Source organism: Ictalurus punctatus, chromosome 14, assembly GCF_001660625.3.
Source record: "Ictalurus punctatus breed USDA103 chromosome 14, Coco_2.0, whole genome shotgun sequence".
NCBI classification, from domain to species: Eukaryota; Metazoa; Chordata; class Actinopteri; order Siluriformes; family Ictaluridae; genus Ictalurus; species Ictalurus punctatus.
This window is the reverse complement of record NC_030429.2, coordinates 6,029,776-6,045,949: the sequence shown is the minus strand read 5'-3', so window position 1 is coordinate 6,045,949 and position 16,174 is coordinate 6,029,776. Positions and strand designations below refer to the sequence as shown.

The 16,174-nt window shown below is 39.0% G+C and overlaps 1 protein-coding gene across 2 annotated transcripts in view; it reads left to right on the top strand.

Annotated features, from left to right (window-relative positions):
* The window catches only part of gfra3 (GDNF family receptor alpha 3), a 58,597-nt gene extending 44,723 nt beyond the window's left edge, over nucleotides 1-13,874 (top strand). For both annotated transcript variants that reach the window (XM_017486129.3, XM_017486128.3), the window contains exon 8: nucleotides 4,174-13,874. In XM_017486129.3, the coding sequence (XP_017341618.1) occupies nucleotides 4,174-4,380 (207 nt within the window). In that variant the 3' untranslated portion in view covers nucleotides 4,381-13,874. The remainder of the gene's footprint in view (nucleotides 1-4,173) is intronic.
* Nucleotides 13,875-16,174: the final 2,300 nt, after the last annotated feature.

Here is a 16,174-nt window from a genome sequence, read left to right as displayed (position 1 = left end):
GTTAGCCTTCCGGGGCATCTTCTTAGACAAGTTATAGTGATGAGTACCACATATACACAACTATAAAAACTGCTACAGATAAAATAACTACACAAACTGCTACACATAACACAACTACACATAATACAACTACACAAATTAGTACACATTATACAACTACACAAACCACTACACATTATACAACTATAGAAACTACTACACATCATACAACTACACAAACCATTACACATAATACAACTATACAAACCACTACACATAATACAACAGCACAATCTACTACACATAATACAACTACACAAACCACTACATATAATACAACTATAAAAACTGTTACAAATAAAACAACTACACAAACTACTACAGATTATACAACACAAACTACTATACATAATACGACTATACAAACTACTACACATGATACAACTACACAAACTAGTACAAATCATACAACTATACAAACCACTACACATAATACAACTACACAAACCACTACACATAATACAACACAAACTACTACACATGATACAACTACACAACCTAGTACACATCATACAGCTATACAAACCACTACACAATATATAACTACACAAACTATTACACATTATACAACTATTTAAACCAGTACATAATACAACAGCACAATCTACTACACATAATACAACTACACAAACCACTACATATAATACAACTATAAAAACTGCTACAAATAAAACAACTACACAAACTACTTCACATAATGCAATTATAAAAACTACTACAAATAAAACAACTACACAAACCACTACACATAATACAGTAAACCACTATACATAATACAACTACACAAACCACTACACATAATACAACTACATAAACCACTACACAAAATACACCTATAAAATCTGTGTTTTTAGCAGGCCCACAATAGACAGAATATTCTCAGAGCCTTTATCAATTTCAGGATGAAGTTAACAGGATGGTATTTTTAGTTGGCCTCAGTCTAGTTTTTCAATAAATGATTGCATGAATCAGATAGTGGTGAGTAAACATGTCATGTCAAATAATGAAACTGTCAGACACTCTAGCTATAGCTAGACATCTAAAAGCTTGTTAGATTAGCAGAATGGTTTCAAAATGTTTTTGAAAATGTTGTTTCCTAAAGCTTTCAATAATGTTTTTTTTTTTTTTTTTTGTTCTAACGTTTTAAACAATTTTACTCTCCTAAAGTTGTGCCAACATGTCTCATTGTTGGACCATGTGTTTCTATAATGTTCCCAATGAACACCTTACCAAATATGTCCATAGAAATCTAGCATTGGGCCAGCAAAGCCTGATTAAAGTAGTGAATTTTTGTTATTGTTGTTCATAATGAGTCTAATGTTTCTAAGTGACTATAATAAACATATTTTCCACGTATTTAAAATACTATGGTAAGGATTTTAAACATTAGATTAAGTGCGAACTGCGAGCAAATGTTACAACCTGACCTTCTTATAACCCGTCGAACACATTACATTCTGATAACGTCCTTAGGTAGCTGAAGTGATCCATTTTAGCCTTACCGTAGTTTCATTTTTCAACGGAGCTGCTGTTTATAATTCATGGTAATTGATATAAAGCCCTAAAAAACAAGACAGCGAGTCTGAGTGAAACGCATTTTTAGTCAGCACTGTGATCATGGTAGGTAGGACCGCACATTCAAACAGCTTACGCTGCCACGTCCAATTACCAAGGACTCCATCCCTCAAGCTAATGACTCTTGTAAGAAATTAAATCAATATTGATCTGGTGCGCTCTTTGCTGTGTTCTCAGATTATATTGAGGCTCAGAATAAGGGCCAAATGCGAATGTTTCATCAATGCGACGAAAGCACGGTGGCAACATTTACTGCCTCAGAATCTCAATCTGTATCCATTTCAGTCGACTCTTTACTCGTGTCTCAGCCTAATGTTTTAATTTACAGACTGACTCGTGTGAGTAGAGTGACCAAACATCTGTCCATGGGCACGGCTCAGCTCATGGACCTGCATCTTTATTAGTGTTTACAGCTGGGGGATCAAAATAGAGTTTATTCTGTTTTTTTTTGTTGTTTTTTTTCTTCATTAATTTTAAATACTCCATAAAACATATGTGCTCTTATTTTTTATTGACATTTTTTGTCTTTTGGTCAGAGGGTAGGGATTTTATATATATATTTTTAAATATATTATTTATGGCATTTTACATAAATACAGCACTATGGTATGCACATAACCAATCAACTATGAGATAGATCAAGTCTGAACTCAATGTAAGTTTATTTATTTTAATTCACCCTATACTGAAACAATTCATTTCCGTTTATGTTGACTTTTTTGCTTAAAACACATCTTTTAGATGTGTTTTTAATCTTTTTAGATGAATTTTTATTAATTTTTTTGGTAACACGATATTAATTTATTAAGTTAATTTTAATTCAATTAAAACTAAGGAACTACTGTTTAGGAAGCAGGTAAACAAAAACCCCTTTCTTTATGAAAGCTACTAAACTGATTGGAAATCAGCTCTAAATTTATAAGAACAATTTTTGGATGCTTTAGGAAACGTTAGTTCCTAGATCGTTCAATTCGTCAGAGATGTTTTTACATAGTGCTTTTCATTGCAGGAACATTAACACGGGTTTCCATGAACACATGACTTTGTATATCTATATCACTGGGACAATCCAACTTGATTTAAAATGGCCCATAAAAAGACATGGCTAGTGTGTTTATTTTTGTTGCTCCACCCTGACTGAACCAGTAGATAAACATTTTTGGTCTATAAAAAGTCTGTGATCACAATAGTCCTCTTTTCTAAGTTTTCGAAAACACATTAAAAATGTTCATTCTGGCCGACATCCCATTAATGTCGTGATTCAGAGTGAATCTAACTTTCAGTAGAGCGTCTGGTCTCCTTTGTGAAAAGGCACAGTGACCAAGAACAGGAAGAGGATGTTATTATTGCAAAATTGTAAACTATATTTACTCATCACTAAAAAAAAAGACTTTGGATTTTTTTTTTTAAATCCAGTGATTAGCTATTTCTTCAAAAAAAACACTTTCTTTCATGGTGTTCAAAAGTTAGCTTTCTCATTGGAAACTGGTATATACTGTAATAATGAAAAGATCCAGATTATAACCTTCTGTTGAACAGAAAAGTGTACAAAAGATTATGTGTTGGTGGAGTGTCTGATGCTGTGACAAATTTTTCTCTTTACTGCTCCTGTGTCTTTCTTGGACTGTTTTTATCATCTCCATGGCCACAAGGGTCAGGTGTTGTGAATGGGACATTACCCTAGAATTTGAATTAAGAATCATACCATGTCATTTTTTTTTTTTTTTCAAACAGTGGTCAATAAAAGGTCGGAGGCCAAGACACATTTAAAAGGCAGTTGCCATTTTATTTGTCTTCTTATGACATTATGGATTTTTCTGCATGGCTGGTTATATGAATAAGTTATTTTCCTTTTCGTCTCTTTTCTTTTTTTTTTTTTTAAATGGAAGTCTATTGCTATATATCCATATCCATCTTCACAGACTGTTTATTGGTGAGCACTTGCAGCGCTTTTGTTGTGTGGGTATGTGGGTGTATATGTTTACACACTGGACCACGTGTTCATCCTCAGTGGTGTGCGTGTGTGTGTGTGCGTGCGCGCATACACAGAGTGCAGGGGCTTAGAGATAATCTGGCTTTCCAGACAAAAAGGATTCATTTCTGTTTCCGCTGTCACTTCTACCTCTCTTTCTCAGCCAAACTGCACTCTCTTCACTGAACGTCTTTTCTTGATCTCTCTCGCGCCGTCTTCCCCATTCTTCTTCACGTGTTCGTCTCTTTCGCTCCCTCTCGCTCTGTGAAAGGATTAGTCAGAGGTGTTTGCGGGAGGCAGTGCATCAATCAGACTTTATTAGTATTAATTTATTCATGCCCATCTGTCACTCTCGCTCTCTCACTCTCCCCTGTTATCGCTATTTCTTAATCCCTGTCTCTGTAACACTCTCATGGTCTCTCTCTCTCTCTCTCTCTGTCTTCAGGCTTCCTCACATTGCACAGGTTGGTGTCGGAGAGGTTACTCCTTTCATGTCATCCCTAACGCCCCTTTTCCCTCCTCTCTGTCTCTTTTTCTATTAAGACATGCAGTCATTTATTTATTGTTTTCATTTTCTTTCGTGTCAGGTGGAGGAGAGCGAGGAGGAAAAGAACGAGCACGAAGAAGAGATAGATCCGGTGGATGAGTTCAACGTCATCCCCCCATTCCCAGAGAAGGCCACTGTCACTGATTTGGGTTCAGAGACAGGCAGAGTTCAGGGCCGGGCTTCATCCTTTTCAGCCTCGCTTTATCTTATTCTTCTGCTGCTGCTCGCTACCCTCAGCTGGGGGTAGAAACCACCGCCATTCACACTCATCCACACTCACACACATACACTTACATCTGCACACACCCTCCTCAAAATAATCACTCACACCCACTCTAAAGACTCAAAGACTTTATTCTGAGGGATGGAGAGAATGCAAGATGAAATGAAATGAAATGAAAAGAGAAGAAGAGGACAGAGGACAGGAAAGTCCTCTCCTACCCGCTACTGACCTTTCCTTTCACTCTGTTTCTCCTTCTCAACAAGAGGGCTGTGTGTAGCTTGCCGATCGCAGCTCGTCCCCCAGGGAGTCACTCTCTGAATCTGATTCTGTGCCAATTGTTTGGAAAATTGTCAGGAATCATGATTCATGACTCATTGGACTGAATCGAATCGGATATATTTAACGCCTGACTGTCATTGAGTGAATCAGTGAATCAGTGAATCAGTAATGTGATGTATCTGTTGTATAATTCTCCTTTGCTTTGCTGATGTTGGCTAACCATCAGTCAACTTGTGCCGCTGTTTGGGAATTGCTATATTGCTTCCGTCCAATGACACAGCTACATATGAGTTTTGTACTTTGCATTTAGACACCTTGTGCGTTTTCTCATTCTGAAGCTTTGTAACAGTGTGTGTGTGTGTGTGTGTGTGTGTGTGTGTGTGTGTGTGTGTGTGTGTGTGTGTGTGTGTGTTTGTGTGTGTGGGTGTGTGTGTGTACAAAATGTTTGCACTTTGTCAACATCAGAAAAAAACCTCTTACAATACGTGTCCACTCGCAAGTTCACCGGCTGCATCCTATTTATTTCAGTGAACAGCTCCGATGGTGTGGTGACTATGATTGTCCTTCTTGCTAGAATACGGTTTAATCTCACGTACATGCCAAATTATAATTATTTCTAAGTATTTGAATGAATTTAAATGGAATACTCGTTGCTAAAGCTGGCTATCGATTAGCATGAAGCTAACAGGGAGTCTGTCATTGGACTACATTAACTACACATTAGAATCTAGCTAGCTAATAGTGCCATAAAGGAATGCTAATGTTGCTCGTCTCTGGTTACACTAAAAGTGCTGAAAAAACAAAACAATAGAAGCCATCACAGAAATTCTAATGGTTTCCACTACAAATACCATTACAAATCATTAGATAACCATTAAAAACATTACCATTATTGGTGCTTAAGTGTATCCACTAGACATAACATACCACCAATAGAAGGCAACATATTACCAGTAGAGACCCACAGGGACCATTACAGTTTCCATTAAAAGCAATACAATTCCCATTCTAAGCATTAAATTCATTTCAAATTCTATGAGGGTTTCTATTGTTTTTGTCTGCTTTGTTTGTTTGTTTTCAGCAGGGATGTGCCAGACTGAAAGAAACTGCAAACGTTTTAAATAAAAACACGGGAAACTATTCACTAAAACTAGCCAGTTAGTCTAATATGTAAGCTAACTTTGCAAATGACTAGCTAAACATGAAAATCTAACAAGGCTAATGTAACTCTGACCTGTTACAGTAGAGCTGGTTACAGATTTTGCTCAGGTGAGAGTATTTGCAAGATGTAAACAAATTCTTCAATTAAGTAATTAACTGTTTGCTAGCTAGCTAATTAGCCTTGGTTTACTTTTATACAAGCTTTTAATGTTAAAAGGGGTTAGTCATTATGCAAGGTTAGTTAAACATAAACAGCTAGCCAAATAAATAAAGATAATGAGTATAACTAGCTGGCTAACTTCTGGTTACACTGTGATTTAAATAAACATGTAATTAGCTAATAGCCGGCTTGGTAGTTACTTAGTATCACCGAATAAAAGAAAATGACTAAGAGGCATGACTGCGCTTGCGTGTAAATGTTACGTTTATAACTTGAGAACATCTAGCTAGCATAAAACCGGAATTTGGATGGAGGATTGGACCACACCAGTGTTTAGCTGTTTTTACGTGGGTAGATGTTGGACAAAATAAAAACAGACATAAAAAACGAAGTTGGAGGATTAACCTTGCTAGCAAAGTGGACAGCTAATGCATGCTAAGATAACTAAGAAAAATAATAAATAAATAAAAATCTACAGTTTGTTCTTTATCGGTGTAAAATTTGATACTAAATACAAAAAAGAGAGAAATAAATAAAACACACAAAACTAGATAACACTGAATTAATTGCTTAACTACTCTAAAGACAGTTTTGTAAAATTTCGTCAGGTTTGTTTACATTTGCTTGATTGCCATGACAACGAGCACAGAAACGGTAGACGCGGTGACAGAAGATGCAAGTAGATATGTATTGTTAGAGTATAAATTCTGAGGTTTTTGTATTAAGTGAAGTTCCAGGCATACTTACACACACTCATACCCTTACTCATACACACACACACACACACACACACACTCACACATCCGTACGGCGTGACCCTCCATCGGTGCAGATGCAAGCGCTTTTCCTTTATTGCTCTATCTGCACTGTGCTTTAATTTTTAGAGTCAGCACAGGCTGTGGACTCTAACCAGGGGCATAAATAATAAACACACACACACCCACACACACACACACACACACACATCTTGGAACAATACGACTAATAAAATCTAAAGAAATAAATAAGCGTGTAAATAAATAAATAAATCAGTGCGTGAAGACGTGAGTGCACAGCAGGTGTTGGGGGTCCAGTCTGGGTTTGGAACCTCCGGGAGGAAGTTATTTGCCAGCCGGAGATAATGGGTTATAACGCAAACTGTTTATCTTGTTGTGTGTTGGTGGGGGGAAGAATTGCTTTTGATAGAGCATGAAGAAAAAAAAGCGATAGGGGAGAGAGAAAAGAAATAAGAGAGACCCTCCAGCACAAACATACAGTCAAACACCTCCAGCTCTTTTTGTCGTATAAATCTATTGCTGACACTAATGTTTGTTTGTTTGTTTTTTTTCTTTGTTCCCCCTCCTTCATTTTCCTCGTGTATGTCTGAGCACGCTAGAGAATCTTTCCTTCTCTTCCAGAGGGGCTTTAATGTTATTAAAGGCCCCCGCTTTGGTCTTACCCCCTCCATTGTGCCGGTTCACAGGGATCTAACGCAAGGCAAAGAGGTCGGACGCTGCTATGTCTCTCTGTCGCTCTGTTTCTTTGTATGCTATCCTAATAAGAGAAAGCTCCTCACATTACACCACGTACATGTCTTAACAACGACCTCCCCAAATTGGTCTATTATACGGCAGGAATGGAATAGGCAGGGCACTGATCGAACTGCTGTTCCGCCATCCAGGCAAAGGTCAGCACTTGTGTGTGTGTGTGTGTGTGTGTGTGTGTGTGTGTGTGCTTTTATGTTTTTTATTTCAAAATATTGAATTCGATTTAAGCGACAAATTAAATTGTCAGCGAATGAAAAAAAATGTAATGGTGTTGAGGAGTTAAGGTGAATAAACCCATCACGTCTCCACGTTACTTCTGTATTAAAAAAAAAAAAAAAAAAAAAGTGCTACAGGACATAGAGACAAGTTAATAATATTGGGCCAGTAATCATTTCTGTCATGATTCAGCCATTTCTTTTTGTCGTCTGTAGATGAAGAAAACAAATGGCCTGCAAAGGATATAGGCTCTGCAAAAGGCCATTGCAGAGATGAATTAACATACATTCTTTGATCCAGAACCAAATTTTCAGTGACTGAAAAGATAAGAGTCAGATTTCTGGTGGTATATAAAAAAAAATTGAGTTCATGAGCTTATCTCGTCTTGTCTCCTGTTTTGTCTTTGCTTATGTATCAGAAAGACTCCTTTAAAATGTTATTATTATTATTATTAATATTATTATTTTTACACTCCAAATCAGGGATGGATGATATGTAAAAAAAAAGTCACATGATATTTAAATATGGATCACAGATGTGGTATGTGGGGTGCAGTATGATATTTTTATACCATGGTCTGTCCGAATGCTCGATTCTGATTGGCTGGAAGGTTAAAGCTGTGTTACAACACAGGTAGTTCCGGTCAGGTCTTTGCTAAATGAATGCGCTGCCTATACACAACCGGAATCATAGTAACATACAGTTACATTTGTATACAGTAGCTTCATTATTAGTAAAGATGCAGCACAGATGCAGGTAATTCAGACACACACAATTCAAATCCCTTTCTCTTCTCTCTCTCTCTCTCTCTCTCTACTATTTACTATAATTCATTCAAATAAACGTAATCGTATCGCATTACTTTATCTCTGTGTATGATTTAGAGCAGACAGAATTCTAGATCCCGTATATAAAATTGCTAATGAAAATTAACCGTTATTTATTATTTTTTTTCATAATTTTGCACTGCAAACATCAATGACCGCTTTAATTGTCAATGCTGGCAAGTGACCATGGTATAAGCGGGATAATCAGGATGTTCTTTGTAACGCACACCTAGACATGAATTATCCCTTACTTATGCAGTGTCACCGGAAATAAATGATTTAACACAGAAATGAAAACAACTGATACAAAAATAACATTAAAAAAATAGCAAAGTTAACATTCAGTCAGTTATTTGCCAATTTCTTTAAGTAACAATGGAGATGGTCATTGCAGTATCTCAGGAAAAGCGCACCCCCCCCCCCCCCCCCCCTCCCTTCCGGGAATAATAATTAAACACCTTATTAATATTATATCATTGGATTGGTCAACGCTGCTCCAACAATATTAGATATTAGATATTAGACAGGTATCAACAGAAATGGAAACTTTACACAATTGTATAAAAGTAAAATACTGTACTTTTTTTTAAAAAAAGCTATACTGAATGTTCTGAAAAATGTTCAGAATCAATGATGGAGCAGGTTCATCTACTAGCCTAAATGTATTTACAGTAATGGCTACTAATAAATTTAGTATAATCTATTCGGTATTTACCATTTCTACAAAGCATATAATTAATAAAACACTTTATTTTTCACTTTATCTCTACGTATTGCAAAAATATATAAAATATACTGTATTATAAACTCTATATATTGAGTGCTAGGGCTGAGTTTACTTGGGATTATATTATTTATTTGCGACTGAATGCTGGTGAGTTTTACACTTCAATATTGCTTAGAAGTATAAAAAAGTATATGCATTTGAAAAGTTGTATCTGCTTTGGGAGTTTAAATCCCAGAATTGTCAGAGAGAGAGAGAGAGAGAGAGCCTTCTAATACAGTGTTGATGTGTCTTTCATCGACGAACATTCAGTGAAACAAAAAAAAAATGACACAATATTATTAATTGACTCTGTCCATGCCTCCGGTATTAAAGTATTTTTGCGGAAGGACCAGAGACGTGATGTGATCTGAAACACGAAGCCTATTTATTACCTATATATTTTTGCACCAACTTAATTTATCTCTTAAATTGAATTGGATATTCGGATGGAGACATGGATATCACTACTGACGCAGACAGCGCTCATCCAATCAGAGGCCTTAATTACAAACATGCACATTTCAGACGGGAAGATTGACGTGTGTGTCCAGAAGCCACTCAGCTCGTGTGATGGCCGGTGTAATTTTTTAATTGCTGTCACTGAGCAAAGATCATACCATGGCATAAAGACATGAGGCAGCACGAGTGATGTCTCTGCCTTATAGTAATACGTTTTTTTTTTTTTACTGAAACAAACAAACAAGCCATGCGTTAAATGACTGCAGATAGCAGGATATCAGACGCACTGAGGCAGAGAGGTGATTGTAGGCTGAATTTTTAGACCTTTTTGTGTTTATGTGCGTGTGAGCCATTACTATACAGTGTAAACACATCAAGCTTTAATGCTTTAATATACAGATTCAGAGAGAGAGAGAAAGAGAGAGAGAGAGAGAGAGAGACTCAGAGAGAGAGGGTGAGCGAGAGAGATACAGACTGAGTGTGAGAGAAAGAGAAACAGATAAAGAATGAGAGACAGAGAAAGAATGAGAGAGACAAAGTGAAAGAAGGACAGAGTAACAGAAAGAGACAGATAGACAGAGAGAGAAACAGAGATACGCAGAGACAGAGACAAACAGAACGAGAGAGACAGAAAGTGTGAGAGAAACAGACAGAGAGAAAGAACAAGAGACACAGTGAAAGAAAGACTGAGTGACAGAAAGAGATAGATAGATAGATAGATAGACAGTCAGAAAGAAAGGCAGAGAGAGACAGACAGACTGAAAGAAAGCAAGATAAACAGAGTGAGAAACAGACAGATTAGCAGAGATATAGACAGAAAGAGAGACAGTGACAGACAGACAGACAGACAGACAGAGCGTGACAGAGAGAGTGAGAGAAGCAAACAGAAAACGACCCAGAGAGACAGAGACAGGTAGACAGATAGCAAGAGAGAGACAGACAGATAGACAGAAAAAAAACCAGACAGATAGGCAGAGACAAAGAGTGAGAAACAGACAGACAGGAAGAGAGAGAGAGAGAGAGAGAGAGAGAGAGAGAGAGAGAGAGAGAGAGACAGACAGACAGAGAGAAAGAGAGAGAGAGGAAGAGACACAGAGACAAACAGCCAGAAAAATAGACAGATAAAAAGAGAGCCTATATAAGCTGGTGTGAGTGAGACGGATAGAGATACTGTGGAGAGTGAAAGAGATTAAGAACAATAACGGAGAGAGAGAGAGAGAGAGAGAGAGAGAGAGAGAGAGAGAGAGAGAGAGAGAGAAGGTGAAGAAGAAAAACAGAATGAGTGCGCAAGAGAGTGAAAAAGATATAGGGTATAAACAGAGTAGAGGCAGAAAGCTTGTGAGAGGATTAGGAGTTCTCAGAATGGGAAAGATTGCATGAGGATGGAAGATTGAGAGAAAGTCAGGGAGAGAGAGAGAGAGAGAGAGAGAGAGAGAGAGAGAGTGTGTGAGAGAGAGAGAGAGAGAATAGCAGCAGGACTGAAATGAGCTTCACTAGTCAGTGCTATATGCTGTGAATGAAACAGGAGCATCTGACTACATCATTAATACTAACACCAGGTTCTCCCTGCCTCTCACACACACACACACACACACACACACACACACACACACACACACACACACTATACCTCGTTTAGACACTACTTTCAGCTTTCAGACATCGAGCTTTCCATTTGCTTTGCTATTGCTCTCATAGACACTTTCGAACACTTATGTCTTTTCCTCCCCTTGTTTTTTCTTTCTCTCTTCTCTCTCTCTGTCTTTGTCCTGCAGCGGAGTCATGTGCTCAGTGGACTGTATCGCTCTCTGTTCCACCCTACACTCCAACCCCAATTACATGACCATAATTAACACCGCTAATGTTTTCCTAATGAAGAACATTCTCAAAAGAAAAAGAAAAAAAAAATCACCAAAAACACTAAGGCCGTATTTAAGCTGGCCGAGCGTGTGTAATACTTATTCAGAACACGAAAGCTTTATTTTGTACTAATTGACGCCTCACGGCTTTACGCCGCCATTTTTTTGGGTCATTGAATTCCACATTAGTATGCGACTTTAAAGCAGCATGACACTAGTGCTGTGTTTTCCTGAATTTCTTTATGTTGTTTGTCTTTCTGTATCTGTATTGACACTGGACCTTAGAGTTCACGCTCCACTGTTGACTGTGCACACATCCGCAGACCATGGACAGATGTACGCTACAGAACAGGGCCGTTCACAGCACATCATCACTCACCGCGATCAGGTCATGGTGTGGCAGCAGATGTTCCATCAAGACAGAATGAAAAATACAGAACCATAATAGCACAGGAAATATTTTGGAAGTGAGGATGCTGCTGTGATCCATGCCAAAGTTGCCTCATCCACACACTGTACCCGTCCCGTACTCGCTCTAACCACGCTGCTCATTGGAGATCTATCCATTTAGATCCTTGCGTACAATTTATGGTGCTAATTATAAAATTGTAATTGCAGTAGATTGCATAGTGATCATCATATACGGTATTACAAGGCCTTAATGCACAAACATAATCAAAATAAAAAAAAAAAAAAAAAAAGAGAGAGAGAGAGAGAGCGGGCACAATCCAAGTCAGCAGGTAGACCAAAAATATTAAAAAGCCTGAATGCTGCTCCTTGTTGTTAAATCATGTTGGTGAAATGATCAGGGCTCCAGCATCAGGTTATTAAATGTGTGGAGTTTCTCTTGTCTATGTGGGTTTCCTCCCCAAGTCCAAAGGCATGCTCTGACAGGCTAATTGGCATCTCTAAATCGTCTGTAGTGTGTGAATGGGTGCGTGAGTGTGTGTAGGTGTGATTGTGCCCTGCGGTGGGTTGGCTCCCCATCCAGGGCATCCCCCACCTTGTGCTCCAAGTCCCCTGGGATTAGCTCCAGGTTCCCTGCGACCCTGTGTAGGATAAGCGGTACAGAAAATTGACGGATGGTTGCTCGTAGGCAGATGGGCTACTCCAAATCACCCCTAGTTGTGCATAAATGTGCAAATGTGTGTGTGTATGTGTGTATGGTGCCTGGCATCCCATCCAGGGTGTATTCCCACTTCATTCCCAGTGACTCCACTGCAACTCTGACCAGGAAAAAACGGTCCCTATTACCTGACTGGTTAATTCCGCTCTCAATATCTAATCCAGTTGGTAGTTACTTGTAATTTGGTCCAGCTCCTGAAGTCACAACCTCGATGTCTGAGATATCTACCTAGATACCTAATAATGAGCAAAAAGTTTGAGGTTTTTCATTCGCAGAAACAAGGTCTCAACTCTAAACCCTTCACATACACTCCTACTGAATCCCCTCTTAAATCCTAAAATCACCATGTATCCTTTATTGTACCGCTCTAAACACGCTCGATGTCTCCTTTCTTAGCTGATATTTACTTTCATGTTGGAGAGCAAACTCTGAATAGATGGAGGAATAGTTTTAGTCGCTCAAGTGCTGCCCCATGCATCTGATGCCTCTTTTGTCTTGCTCCAAACCCACCCTACACCCTTACTGTGCTCACTGTAATCACTCCTTATGCCTATTTACAAATATATATGGCTACCATCCCTGCTCTAAACACGCCCCATACCCCAACTCACCCCTCGTCCTCCCCTTATCCCTGGTGTACACACTCTCAGCTGTTCCTCTGAGATCGGCTCCTTTGACGATTCTTCAAAGCGACTAGTTTAAGCCGACAATGCAACTGAGGACTAAAGTTTCATGTTGCCAAGGTTAAGCAGCAACTCTGGCTTTAGTTCACAGTCAGTTTGGACAACTTTCAGCTGTCATGGGTGCCACAAAACACGCCCTCTTCCCCAAATGGATCAGATCCCAGAGCTGTGACTCTTTATCCAGACCATGCAGCGGTGTTGCCTGGCAATCAGCGCTAATTCACAATTAGTCACATTAGCACAAGTAGTCACAGCCTGGGAGTTCCTTATGGGCTCTGGAACTCATTTCTCAGCTTCACACTCCTTTTGGTATTCAGGTTCTGCGCTGTGTCCTGTTTCCTATCAAGTGTATTAAGAAAAGAAAAGAAAAAAAAACTTTAAAAGGATGAAATCACTGTTGCTGTGTACCATTAACAATGTTCCATCTGAAATAAAGGAAGAAACGATCGGTCTGAGTTTGACTGTCTGGGTGTTTGGTTTTGTTTTTCTGAGAGAGTACATGGTATGTGTGTGTGTGTGAGTGTGTTTGCTTTATATTCTAAGCATATACACTGTCTGAGTAAGCACATACGCCCGTAGCTAGTGTAATGTCAAGGCTACGACTGTAGAGTAACATTGTATGCATGTGATTGTGTGTGGGTTTAATTGATATTCTAATCGTTTTTCTCCAGTTCGGATGGTTTCCTCCATTTGTAAACACCTTAATTCGAAAGTATATGCACCCTAAGCAAGTTAGAGTAACTCTTCGACATTGTGCAAGTTCGAGCAAGTGTGTGTGTGGCATGAGAGCACTGTCGATTCCCCAGGGTGTATCTGCGTTTGTAATTGCATCGTGCCCAATCAAAGCATCAGTTCTGATGAGGGCAACGCCAGAGGAGTCTCCTGCTCTCTCTCTCTCTCTCTCTCGCACACGCTCGCTCTCTGACATATGGGAGCCACACAGAGCCCATTTATTTATTAATCAGATTGCTCTCTGTCCCACCGTGTTCAATCACAACACGGCTGATGAGATTACAGGCCTCTCCTCTCTCGCAGAGTGACTACCCCCTCCCCCCATCTTCTTCTTCTTACTACCCCCACCTTCTCTCCTGCAAGACCACGCAAAGTTAGTGGAGTTCAACTGAACACACCTCGGGCTGGAGGTGAAAACGAACGCTGCTCTCATTTTGAGACGACTCACCTTTTCAAATGGTAATGCAGTTAGAAAGAATTTTACACACACGCACACACACACACACACAGAAAATTCACTCTCAAATTTATATTCTTTATGTGTGCGTGTATGTGTGTGTGTGTGTGTGTCTGTCTTTCTCCCGTGTCTATTGTTTTCTCAATCTGATCTCTCTTTTCTCTTCTTCTGTTGTTCTTCAATCTCTTCATAATTGCCAGGCGTCTCCGTTTCTTACTCAGGAGGCAGGTCCGTCGGCTTTATCGTTTAATAAAGAGGTCATATAAAACAGAAGTCCCCCCTCCCCATCTCTCTCTCTCTCTCTCTCTCTCTCTCCCTCTCTCTCTCCCTCACTCTCTCTCATGCTCTGTCTTCATCTGCTCCCTGGAGAGGTTTAGTTTTAAGACGCCCCTTCCTGCCGGGTCCCTGCAGGAGCTGCTTACTGCCTTTCTGTTCATGCTCACTTAGTGAGGGAGAGCAACTGAAGGAGATGGAGCTGGAGAAGTGGGGGGAGAGAAGGACAGACATTTTAAAGCTTTTAATCTGTTAATGGAGAGATAGTAAGTCTCGTTTAAGCATTTAAGAACAGCCAGTGCTCGTACCCTTATTAAACATTTATGTTGCTGATGTCAGTTTTTGCTGACGAATTATATTACTTTATGGGCACAAACTTGATTTGTCAATTGATTTGTCAGTTTAGCACCATGCAGTCGCTTACTTTATGAATGCACAAAGGAATGACCAATAACGCACCCAATCCTAGGTGTGTTATTTATTGACAAATTCACCAAGTGCCACCTGTGTTATTCGACTAGCTGATTTTATATATATATATATATATATATATATATATATATATATATATATATATATATATATATATAATTACTCTTCTGTATTTTCTAAAGGATTCAATCTTTTCCCAAGCATAAAGAACTCTGACTGGCACTCAACACCTATAGCCATGTCATAAGCACATTGTGCCTATTTAAATGCCCACTTGAGCTTATAACAAGCGTAACCCTGGATCTCATCATTTTTTTTTTTTTCTTGAATATGCAGTTTCGCTTCCTGAGGCATGACCTTCACGGCCTTGTCTACAAATTGCTGCATTATATATAGAATGAGCTGAATCCAGGACGGTCAGACTGTAAATAGGCTGAGCCATGAACCAGCCGAATCAGGCTGTTACAAGAAAATTACTTCAATTAGTTCTGCATTCTCCCAAATTCATTGGGGTCAAAAATGGGCGCAAAAATGCCTCCTGGCGACCTTCAGATTCAGCCAAACTTACCTGTTTGCTTACTGTAAGAAAGTTCAGTAAACTATATTGCTTACTGTAAGAATTCAGCATCATTGCATTTGGTCTAAAGCATGCACCGTATGAGTTTATTTCCGTAACCCTTGGCTCCCTCTGAGCTGTTTATCTTTCCAGTCGAGGATGTGCTCTGGCAAGTGGAAGGGAATATGGACCACTCATACTGTTTTAAAACTAGGTTGGTGCTAGCACTTTCCATGGCTCATAGATCTGCGTGCACTGATAGGCAAGGCTGTCGCTGACTACTGCACTGCAGAGAGAGAGAGAGAG